The 12,911-nt window shown below is 39.8% G+C and overlaps 1 protein-coding gene across 1 annotated transcript in view; it reads left to right on the forward strand.

The window, feature by feature from the left end:
- The window catches only part of nell2a (neural EGFL like 2a), an 80,438-nt gene that overhangs the window by 39,037 nt on the left and 28,490 nt on the right, over positions 1-12,911 (forward strand). The window contains exon 13 of the mRNA XM_042411859.1: positions 3,806-3,931. Coding sequence (XP_042267793.1) covers positions 3,806-3,931 — 126 coding nt within the window. The remainder of the gene's footprint in view (positions 1-3,805; positions 3,932-12,911) is intronic.

Raw genomic sequence — 12,911 nt, forward strand, 5'->3', positions numbered from 1 at the left:
TTGAAGCCCATAACACAAAGTATGCCTCAAAGGGCAGTACATATAATATAAACAGTAATGATCAACATTAGAAGTTAGATAAAGCATCATAAACTGAATATTTGACACATACAATACATATAATAAAAACAGTAATGAGCAGCATTAGCAAAATATATAAAAACATATTGAAGTGAGGCAAACTGCACATATAGCATTATAAACAGAATATCTGAAATATTTATAAATATATAAAAGAAAAAAAGTGAAGTAAAAAACAAAGAGACTCATGAATGTTCATATCTGGATACATATGAAAACACACACACACACACACACACACACATATATATATACAAAAATGTTTAACATACAGTACATATACCTAACCATGCGCACATAGACTGAGTATAAGATGGATAACTGTAGTTAAGTATTTAGGGCAGACTAAGTGAGGTTGAAGGCTGATGCGTCTGCCATTCCCTCTACCTCCTTTTTTCTCCCAACCCTCTCTACATCTCTGTTTCTCTCTCTCTCTCTCAAACCCAGTCACAGAGTTTAATTAGCCTCCATTCATTTAGTGAAGGACACGTGTACTTTCATAGGTGGTCGGCAATTGTCTGCCTGCTTCATTTATCCGTGAAGCTTTTGAATAGCTGGAGGCAGCACATATTGATGAACTGTGAAAAGAAGAGGACCGAGGAAATGTGAATGCCACAGTTGTAGGCAGGTGCTGAGCTCTTAGTTTGCGGGGTGGTGGGCGGTGCACTACCCAAGGACATGTGAGCCGAGTGAATGCCAATGCAAATCTATTGAAATTCAATTTCAAGTGCTCTTTGCAAAAGCATCTGGCACAGAACATATTCAGAGGTGAATGTCCTCTTGTGCTCTTACAGACACTGAATACAGTGAATGAATAATAAATTGGTAATGTCAAGGACTATGGAGTTTGTCTCTCACAAAGTTCCTACATTTGACCTGCACTATCAATAGGAACAAGGATCTGGAGCATATTACACGTCTATGTGTTTTTTTTTCGGTTCGACTTGTATTTGCATCGAATTGCATTTGGTTGCATCACATTATCAAGATTATTTTGTTTACCCTGGCAGTGTTGTGCATCTTCTGTCTGATGGTTTGGCATGCAGTTTAGAACCCAGGAATAGCTGTTGCTAAGGCAACAGCTAATATGGATCCAAATATGGAATCATGAGAGTGAGATGGAAATACAAAGGACAATCTAATAAATTATATTCTTAAAGCTGCACTAACCAAGTTTTAATTACAAGGGTGTAGAGAGCCTCCAAAACAAACTCAGAGAAACACAGCCCTGAAAGTCCTTTGGTTTGTCCAGTTGTTACGCCAACATGTTGGCAAACAAGTTCCCACCTAAAGAATCCAGTGGAGACAGAGCAAAGTGAGCATTATCCTGGTTCCAGACCTCTGAATTGGCACCAACAGATTTTCTGACCATTCAAATGTGCATGTTAATGGTAGAGAAAGGATTGACGATTAACAGTTGGGTAAGCAGGATTGAGAATGGTGCCGACATCGTTCTACATAGCTAGCCACCTATAGCAGGTACCAACATTCATGAAAAATAGCAACAGATAACCAGAGACTCGAGAATTCAGCTAACATGAACACAATGTTAGGCTGAATTAATCAAATGAAACAAAATGCTAATTCTCTGTTATTATCAGACTATATGAGCATCCCTTTGTAGTGAGTTTCTGGCCACCTGATGAATATTCAGTTGCTTTTTAGCTCTGATTTTCCCTTACTTCATCTTTCTGCTGTGTAATGCTGGGCAGGTTGGGGGTACACTCTGGAAACCTGAGATACCACTTGAGATATTACATATAAAAGCAATGCAACTCAACCTTAAAATCTACAGAATGCACTGGCAAAATAACCATATCAGCAAGCTAAATGTGGTTAAACGCTGAGTAGTAGTAGGCTAGTGTCAATGGGAGAATGAATGGGACTGTTACTTCCAGATCCAGGGCAGCTGGTTTTGTCCAATTGCACCCATTTTCAGGAGTATTTGGAATTATATCAAGGAATTATATTTTATATAAGATTTATGTATTCATTCAGAGTGAACAATATTAACTATTTTAATCAATCAGACTGTGCTTGATTGACACTCCTGTTGCAACTGTTAAAATGAGAATACGTACACCTTTAACATTGTTACTGGTACGTTTGATGACCTCATATGATGCTCAGCATAGGCTGGCTTGACTGAGCAGAGGTGTCATTAACCAGAATAACTGAAAACACCAGTGTGGGTGCGGAGAGCCTTTCAAATTATTTGTCCAGTGGCGTAATTGTTACCCTACAGTAACTACTCATACAGGATATAAAAGCACAGGGATGCACTGAATAATCAGTAGTAGTCTGGAGAAAAGCAGCCAAGCCACCATGTGAAGTGCTTCTCTTTGAATAGATTGAAAATCGAATGGTGCAACCCTAAGTGCTTCAGTGGCCACCTCTCATGAACCCTCTGCATTTCAACCTCTGTCTCTCACTGATGAAGACAAATAGCCCTTTCCTACTGGCTGCGCAGGATCTTTTAGGAACCTTCTGTTACAAACACCAACTAGGACATACTTTAGTGTAGAAGGTGGTTCCCAGGATAGGGTTCCTGCAATCCTGAATCTGTTTCAAAGAAACACCTAAAATAGACCACAATAAAAAGCCGTGGCTGTCAGTATAACACTGCTGTAAAGATATATCCTCCCTATTGAAACTCAAACAGACAAAGCTGGATTTTCCTGTAAAAACTGTATCACCAGTGTCTACGTGTTCTTGTAGTCTCAGCCCTAATTAGAAATTAATGAAAACCAAAGGCAATTATGGCATGCTCCAACATCTTTGATGAATTCAGGAAGCTCATAAACATCCACACGAACTTTGCAAAACAAAACAAGACAACAAGATAGCTTTGTCAGCTAATTTATTTGTATAATCAGAGAGCAAGGTGATGCAACACTGACAAATATGTATAACAAGAAATATGATAAATAAACTTAATATTTGTCATTAAACATCAGCATATTATAAACAAATTATGGCTCTTATCTGTGCATACAATTAACTCTCCTCTCCTTTTTCCCTCTATTTCAAGTATTTCTGTACATTCCTGTAAGTAAAAACCTATTGAAAACTAAGTCAACAATGGCTGTCTCCCAAATGTATTCAGGTCAACACCCAAAGTCAGTCCTAACTTTCCTGCCACAGCATTTCCAAACTCCCACTCCTCTCTCCATAGAACTGGGAAGTATTATATAAGATATCATGGCATGTACTATGGTCACCAAATTTTTTTTCAGCGCACACACAGAATGGACAGCTAGCGGACCATGAGGAGATATTCATTGAATTTGACAAAAAGTATATTTGATTAGAATCACTGATTCTACCTTTAAAGCATTAAATATATAACGAAAAAGGGAAGGAAAAATAAAGAGGAAGTCAAAATCGATCATGAGGCTTGAACTTGAGGTCTGAGGCTTGAGGTATCAATGCAGAATATTGATTAAAATGATAAGATATTGTTTGGTCTTCAACAAAAGAGGATGTCTGTAATCTACCATCCAATATTTGCATATTTTTATGTAAAGGTCAATTGATATCTACGACATAATTAACCACGCATTAACCTTTTAACGAGAAGAGCACAAAACATAATCAGAAAATGATTTTAAAGATAATTTGACATCACTTTTACAGAATATTGTGGATTTAGAGAAACAATCAAAATCTGACCTAGCTTCGTTCTTTGTGTTTCCCTCTCACCTTTTCTCTCCCTTCTCCTCAGATATTGATGAGTGCGCTGAAGGGAAGCACTACTGCAGGGAGAACACCATGTGCGTTAACACCCCTGGCTCCTTCATGTGCATCTGCCATACGGGTTACATCAGGATCGATGACTATTCCTGCACAGGTGAGTTCCTTTGCTGACCCCATGACAGGCTGGAGTAAAGTGGAGAAGGCTGTGTGTTTATTCTGGATTTGTGAACCTTCAGAGAAACCTTTTTTTGTGTAGAGGTTGCTTACAGTTAAAGAGAATGATTGTCTTGTTTTTGTACGGGTGTGGAGACAAGAAGAGATGTGCAGAATAGATAAATAGATTCAATAGAAGGATATATCTCTACTGTAGATTTCTACTACAAGAGCTTTTAAGGAGAGGAATTTTATGTACCAAAGTTATTTCCAGTAAGAAATTATTTAATTTGCATCCTTAGTCTTACACTGGAGGATATTTGATTTCATGATGATAAATTCTGCAGCCAAGAGACACACAGACTTCCAGAGACAGAGAGAAGAAGAGGCAGCCAGACATTCAGATATAAACATAGTGAGTTATCAGTGTCAGTGTGCAGCATGAGATGGGATGAGAGACATACTTATCATACAAATACTTTACGACACCTGTAAAACACACTTGGCCATGTGCTACACCTTCTCTCCCTATTTTCGTTCGTCATGTTCCAGATGGCGCCTGGTTAGACACACTTCTCTGTGAATCTGTCACCCTACAATTATAAACGGTCTGTTCATTTAATATGCATAGGGATGAATGTCGGAGTTTGATTTGCCTCTATTGGTTTTGCTTATGATTTTTTTTTTTTTTTTGCTTATGAGTTTTGCTGATTACCAGCACCACATTAAAATAAAACAAACACACACTCACACAAATCAATACCAGCCTCACTACTTTATGATTCAGCACAAGCTAGCGATAGAGAAAAGATTGAACACTGAGAGAAAGTGTTGAATCAATTTTGGACTGCATTTGCTTTGTGTAGATTACAAAGCCCATCTCTCTGGCTCTTGCTCCCTGCTTTGTTAAAACTTTAGATTTGTCAAACTCTATAATTGCACATATTTATTCTATAAGAAAGTGTTAATGTGCACCACTAAACCCTATTTTATTGCGAGAAAGGAGAAAGGCCTTTGTGTTTAGGTATAGCATCACTCCAGCACATTCTAACAGGGTGTAAAACAAGCCTGTCTCAAGGGCAGCACACCTGAAGAAATAACCAAGTGCTGAAGCGTCTAGCAGCAGCCACTGAGAGTAAGCTCTTAGAAGTAAACTCACTGAATGCGAAAAGGAAATAAGATGGGATTTTTTTTTGTGTGGTGTTTAAAAGGCTGTGCAGCCAAAGGTAGAACGGGACTTGAAAATGAGAGTAGATCTAGGAAAACAGCTCATATTTTTCTCAGGAGAGCTACCACTAATCTAAGACCAGATCTTGTGTTGTGGTCAGAAACACTGTGTGTTGTGTATTTTGTGGAGCTGACAATACCATGGGAGGATGCAGTTGAAATGGCTTATGAGAGGAAATGGCTTAGATATACAGGGTTGGCAGAAGAGGCAGAGGAACGTTGTAGGAAACCAAACGTCTGTTTAGTGGAATTTGGCTGTTGGGATTTTGTTGGCAAATCAGCTTTGTCCCTTTAGTTAGAAGAGAGTTGAGCCTAAAATAGGCAATTAAAACATGGCCGACACAGCAGCAAATTCCAGTAAATGGTTGTGGGTAGTGATTAGGCCCAAGATAGGTAAGTGAAAAATCCTGAAAATTTTAGCTGGTGATGTTACAGACAGATTTGTACGTTGTATCTTGCTTGTGAGGATGAAGCAGCTGGAGAGGCTCAGTTGGTTTGTTTGCTGCCGGTGATGGCAACATGCTGCTTAGCTTAACCTGTTGTTATATATACAGACATGGGTGGTTCTGGGACATCTCATACCAGACGGTTTGCTAATAGTTGCTAGTTGTAGGATTTGCAGAGGTAGATAAACAGTAATGGTGGCTGGACAACTGAGTGAGCCATGGCATTGAAATGAAGCTGCCTTTCAAGCCAGATGGACCAGTAATTGTAGCTCAGCCTAAGCAGACACACAATATTATGTTTTTTTTAAAGTTTATTTATTTGCACAAATAACAACAAAAAAGCTTAATGCTTTAAATGAATAAAGTGGATTGTGCTGGTGAGATTAAAAAACAAAAAAAAAACAAAAAGGATAAATATATGTCTATTATATATATACATCTGCACATAAATTAAAGAAAAAGTGACAAGAATAGAGAAAAAGAAGAATAACCAATAATTATATGTGCCAACAATAAAATAAACACATATACTAATCGCTATTAACAAGCATAGCATATTATAAAACTGATAAAAAAATGTACAAGGAGAAAGAAATAAATTCACCAAAAAAAGTAGTCTGACTCATCAAACAAAGGATCAAGGGCAGATTAAAGCAGCATTAAGTCAGAAAAGTTTCTGATATAACAAGCGACTATTTATAAGACAAGTGGAGCTAGATAAGCAGGGATGGTGGTAGGACTACTGAGGGGGCCATGGCATTCAGATGAAACTGCTTATCAAGTCAGAGGGGCCAGCCAATGTAGGTTAGCCCTAAATAGATAGAGTGTAGATGGAATGATGGGTCGCGGTGTATCTGCTCTTTGCTTATTTACGGTTAGGATTCAAAGGCAGTTTAAAGATACATTAGGTCAGGGTTAGAAAGTGGACTCACCTGTCAGAAGGCTCACAGCATAGATTTATGATGGCACAGCCTGATATCCGCTGCAGGGCATGATGATAGATCAAAACATCATTTAACATCCTGGGCTTCCACAGGAATGCTCACACAACTTCTGGCACATTTCATTATGTGTGTGAATAACGGAGGCATGCCGGTTGCTTGTTGATATATTTGCAACTCTGAGCTTTTCAAAAGCGATTCCAATAGTTGGTGTGAAAACTTTTATCCTTTGGAAACTTCACTTCAAAGATTAACTTCAGGCCTGTTTGGAAGTGTCAGAGTGTCTGTGGACTCTCTGCCTTGTTTGTGTCTACAGTCTACAGTCATCTGGTGTGTGAAAGTACTGTACTGTGCTTGCGTGTGTGATAAGGAGAGAGAAAGTCACCAATAACCTGAGAACGAGAGAGAATGTGAGTGGAGGCGGCAGACCAATTTGTTCCTGATCAAAGTTGAAACCAAAGTCAATTTCAACAGCAAACCAAATCAATCTAAAAAGAATGCGTGGATGATTGTTGTTGGTGATTATGGTAGTTGCCAAGCGTGTTCATAACAGCTTCTTCCGCTACAGTTTGTCTTCAGGTTACAGTAGATGAGACAAACTTCATTACATGCGAGAGAAAGAGACCCATGTCATCTCGATTTATCAGATTGTGTGGAAATCATACAAAAAAATCAGATGTAGTTTAAGTGAAATCCTGTACACTTATTTGTTTTCATGTCAAGGGATCAATCCACTCTTATATCTCTCTGTTAATTACAGTATGAAGCTAGAGCCATGAGGCGAGTAGCTTAGCTTAGCATAAAGCCCTAGAGCAGGAGGAAACAGCCTTGCTCTATCCAAATATCCACTCACTAATTAGCACGTTATATCTTGTTTGTTTAATCCACACAAAAACAATAATGCAAAAATGTCACTTTGTGGTTTTAGGTGAAGATACATGCTATAACTGTTTCTTGGCAAAGAGCAGCCAGGCGTTTGTTTTCTAAATCTTGTTGTCACTGTGAGGCAACCAGCGGAGACAGTGCACAGGAGTGTCAGGCAGATACATTTTGTTAAGAAACAGTTACACTATGTTAATTCAATCTAACCCCACAATTTGTCGGTTTTACATTAATCTTTATGTATGAATTAAATTGATATGTGCTGGTAGGCAGATTTTTGAACTTCGGAGAGCCAGGCTTGCTGTTTCCCCCTGCTTCCAGTCTGTATGCTAAGCTAAGCTAATCACCACTCCTTGCTCGAGTTTCACAGACATCACAGTGGTATCGTTCTTAAATCTGGAGTGTAAAAACTATTTTTATTTTATCTGAATATTGGATATCTTTTAAAAAAAATATTGAATGTTGATGCATGAATCTGATAAGGAAAAATACAGGATGTATGTGAAAAAAATGAACTGTTAAGATTTACTGAGTGTAGAAACACAGAAAGACTTTGTAAGGTCTATTGTAAGGTCACCTACAGTACAAAGTCCATTTAAAATAGTTTTTTTATACTGCCAAATGCAGGACCATACTTAGTGTAAAACACATAAGAAAATCTGAGTCAGTAATCCCTCTCTAATGTGATGTCTCTGTCCTTCTTCGAAAATAACACAGTGTCATTCCACAGTGATTAGCGGCAGATCTGCCTCGTTCCTCACCAGTTGTTTGCAGTTTGTGAAACACGATGCTAAGTAGCTCCCTGTGTGAATCATTTCCGAAGAGGAGGCAACGGACTGCTTTTCCTCCGTGTCTGTAATTAAAAAAAGCAATTTGAATCAATGCAAACTAACTCAGCGGCAGCAGAGTGAAGGGGCTGGCTGCTGCCACGCTGTACGCTGGAGGATTTACTGTAGGCCCGCAGCCTTCCTGCCGTGCCGTTGGAGTTTGAATTAAAGCCGTAAGACTCAGCAACACAACGAACACCCGGTGAAAACTCCCATTTCCTGCTCCATCTGGGCCCCCTGTAGAGTTTCTCTCTCTCCGTGTCAATGGAATTCAGGAAATAATAGAGCAAAGATAAGGATTTGTGACTTTGTGTTTTTTTTTGTGAGCAGGCTTCTGAAAGGCATAAACAAGTTAGAATTGAGATTGAGGAATAGTTTTTTTGAGGGAGTAACAAATGTGCATTCATCTCTTTCCTTGTGCTCTTATGATTTATTTAGTGAAAGAATACTCCTCGCTTACTCAGTCCTTTTCAACATTATCTTTAGACAACCACTGTACCTTATATGATTTCACTCACTGTGTTTTCTTTAATCTTCTGAGCTGCGGGCAAGTTTTATTGTTTTACTCATTTGTCTTTCTTCCACTGTGTGCTCATTCCCCAGATTCACAATGAAGATTAATACCCTCAAACCCAGTGGATTAAATTGTGTCACTATATTTTATGTAGTTTCCTATTAAAATGCCTTCAAGTCACTGTAGTGGAATACACAGCTATGCGTCTCCTTATAAAAGTCAATTTATGTGATTAAACCAAGGCTTATGCAGAGGCTTGATGTAATGACTTTTTCCTTGCTTCAGGCAAATTACCATCGTAATCTCCCCACTGAGTTATTGGACTATCAGCTCCCACACATCCACCATCAGAGCCCAGAGTGCTTGATTCTGAACACAATCACTACTACAGCCTCATCTCACCTCTTAGCCAATATTAGAAAGATGAGTTATAGCCAAATTAGGTGTCAACAATAACAGTCAGGGGTCTGGAGTACACCACAGGGTGCTTCTCCTTATACATGTTGATATGCTGAGTGTCACCTCTCTAGTCCTAGTGGCGGTAATTGACAATGAAAATAGGAAGATGCTAAGCTACTAGCTGCAGGAATCTGCTGCTTATTAATAGCAACTGAACATCTGCTTCTGTTTGAAAAGAGTCCAAAGGGAGCTCTGATTCCTCTAAGTTGCCCACAGAAGAAATATTACAGCTGTGGAAGGAAACATTAAACCACCTCCTTCAGCGGCCATTGACATTGTACATTCCTATGATATACGAGCGTCTTTATCATCTTCAATGGCTTTCACCAATTAACAAATTGCAAACTCAGCAGGAACAATGTCCCGGTATTGATAGCCATATTTCCACATTCATTACAGTGTCATATGTAAACCAGTCTGCCTGGTAAAGAGGATTAAGTTGACTGTAGTTCATTTCATGGCTCAGTGTTTATGTGCAGAATAGTGGATTAAAGGACTGATCCGCAGATTTAAGCCCGGGCGAAACAGCATGGAGCCCTGGTTATATTTCTCGTCAGCTTGTCAGGGGGTCAGCGAGCTCAGACAGAACTCCGTATTTTATCAAAACCACCTGCAGTGAGGGAGGTCGCAGGTTCAGATCGCAGCTGGTGGTAGACTGGAACACGTGGACTTCATGTACTTGTTTAAATGAAATATGTACAACCAAATGTCCTGACATGGCCCAGGCTCGTATCTAGTAGAGTCTTTAGCAGGAGACCCATCCCCAACTTTCTTGTGCCCCTTTCTTTGACTAGCACTTTATCCTTGATCTTGAAGGTCAAGATTCCTCCTCTTTCTTCCCCTCTACTCTTCGTCTTTTCCCCAAAGTGCCGAGGTGCTCCTTGCTCTGTGAGATTAGCAGCTAATCCATGAAAGGTAGCGGATTGGTTGTGCTCTCCCTTTGAATGTTATTAAAGAAGGCTGTCCTGAGGTGTGCGCGTGTGCCATGTGTACGTGTGGAAGCGCTTGTGCCCAAGGTGTGTATGCAGGGTGTGTGTCCTTGTTCTAATCCTGTGATAACCAGACCTGGGCCCCTGAGGCAGAGGAACTGAAGGAGGGATGGGTGGAGAGGGGGAGGGAGGGATGGACAGGGGCCAGAGGTGGAGCAGGGGGTTCGTCAACAACAGAGATCAGAAAAGAAGACTTTTAGTCTGGTGACTCAGAGGGTCTGGCAGCTGAGGGGGATTTGGACTGAGTTTTTTCCCCCTTTTTCCATGATATCCAAGTATCCTGCCTGAATAAGAGAAGTGCCTGAGCAAATTGGACTTAAAAGTCTTCAATTGTTGCTAATAGGGATGTCTTTGGCATGTGCTATAAAAATTATGTTTACATTATGTGTTTCTTACTAAAATGCATCGTGTTTATCCTCGAATCTTATGTGTTTAAGGCATTTCCATAAAAGATTTGCAAAGCCAATTTTAAAAAAGTATTTCAAATCCCATATTATTTACATCCATGTTTGCCAGTTTGCAGTCTAATTTCTAGCAGTCGTCTTTCTTTTCTCTTTGTTCTATTAAATTTCTTGGTGCGTCACTGCCACTAACTGAAACCAGAAGCAGGAACGTGTATCACACTGCTTGTGTGCTTGCCATGTGCACAATACAAACGAAACCGTGACCCACTCATAAAAACAATGCTCCACAGCGCTACTAGTGGTCAGAAACTCTGCAGGGTACCTTTAAGTTTAATACTGATGTCATAGTAACTGATACCTTTGAATAATTACTCTTTTTTTTCCAAAAGTATTATTTCCATCGTGTTTAGTCGCAAAGAGGATTTGGAGAAAGCATTTCTATTGCTTTGCACAATCTAATGTAACAATGCTGAAATAATTGATTCCACTGGTTTCACTCTTCTATTGTTGCCCCTGTGTTTGTGCTGGAAGAACAATGTGATTCCTCCTATTTTTCCAATAAAACAGCAGCAAGTTTCCTGTGACATCCAATTTCTGGCACAAAAATACAACCCAGAGTAGATGCTTTGGGGGTGCAATCCTTTCCAAAAAAATGTCTTGTTTGTTATTATCCAAATTAACATGCTAATAATTTTTTTATGTTAACAATTCACCTTTGGTGCCTTAAGAAAATGTTAAGCAAATGTCAAAGTGTAATGAAATCATTCATAGCTTTCACTAATGGGATGACAACCTTTGTCCAGACAATCAGAGTTTCAGGCACTGTATCACTCTTGGCTTCTTCGTGGTTCTGTCTCACCCATGCTGTTTATCACTAGAGCAGAGAGACCTAGTGTCACTGAGGAAGCAAAGGAAGTTTTTCCCTGACATCCATATCATAAGATCACTGTGCTTTCAAAGGCCTGTAATCTTGAAGTTAAAGTCGAGGCTGCAGTGTTTTTCAGGAAAGCAGCCCGAGGTCAGACCTGGCTGAGGCTGGTGTTGTTTTGGCAGAAGGTGGAGGGAGTCAAGCAGGAAGAGAAACGGCCAGCTAGAGAGAGAGAGAGAGATCCCTGGTGACAGGCTGTACATAATTGATTGTTTATCTGTCTGCAGCCTGAGCAGCAGCAGTCAGCGAGGAAATACCTCTCTCATGTTGACACAGACGGACACATTTTGGGGATTTTGTTGGTGATTAAATTTAGAATCGCTTACACCGAGTGCTGTAATATAGCCTAAATTTCTAAATAACCAAAATTACAAGTAACCAATACTAAACCCATGAGTCATGGGATTAACACACACCCTGCATGCACACACAGAGCACCTGGTTGCTCTGATGCCCTGTCTGTTCAGACTGACGGCCGGCTGTTTCCTGCTCTGGCAGATGTGACCTTGGGGGAAAAAAACACCTTATTCTCTATCCTCTATCCTGTGCTCTTATTACTGTTTTTATATGCCCATGAGCAGACTTTAATTCTGCCCAACAGCAGGTGAGTGTATGTGTGTGCGTGTGTGTGTGTGTGTGTGTGTGTGTGTGTGTGTGTGTGTGTGTGTGTGTGTGTGTGTGTGTGTGTGTGTGTGTGTGTGTGTGTGTGTGTGTGTGAAGCAGCAACAAGAGCAGAGCAGCGGGCCTTCCTAAGTGCCCTTCAATCTATTTCACACATACACACACACACACATACATCATACCCTCGATGGAGGAGCTCATCACAATGTCACTTTCAATTTGGATGAGCCCACGGTCTGTTCAGGAGATATAATGGATTGGATGATGGCAGGGAAATGGATGATGTGACTCAGGTCTTCTGCAACAAGCATTCAGATTTCTGATCCTCTCACTCTTCAGGTGCCATCTTTGAGTCCTCAAATCTCACTGTTTTTCACAATTGCATGCATTTAAAAAGTTCTGGAAAAATTACCTGTAAGAAGGTATCACAGACAAGAATATTGTATCACTGTTGCTGATGAAGGAACTGCCTAATGTCTAAACAAAACGTGCAAGAGAAAACAGCTGAGAGAAATGAATTTATTTCCGACCCCTACCAGGCGCAGTTTGGCCCAGAAATTCACTAAAATAATTGGAAACAATCCAAACTGTTGCCCCTAGTTTGACACTAAAGTCTCTGTGTTTGTGTTTTTCAAGAGTCTTAACCTTTTCTAAGATATTCAGTCGAATACTTTTCCTTTTAGCAGCCTCTGAAAGTTCTCTCCGCACTATAAACACATGGGAATAGGAAATAAAATAAAATG

Source organism: Thunnus maccoyii, chromosome 5, assembly GCF_910596095.1.
Source record: "Thunnus maccoyii chromosome 5, fThuMac1.1, whole genome shotgun sequence".
NCBI classification, from domain to species: Eukaryota; Metazoa; Chordata; class Actinopteri; order Scombriformes; family Scombridae; genus Thunnus; species Thunnus maccoyii.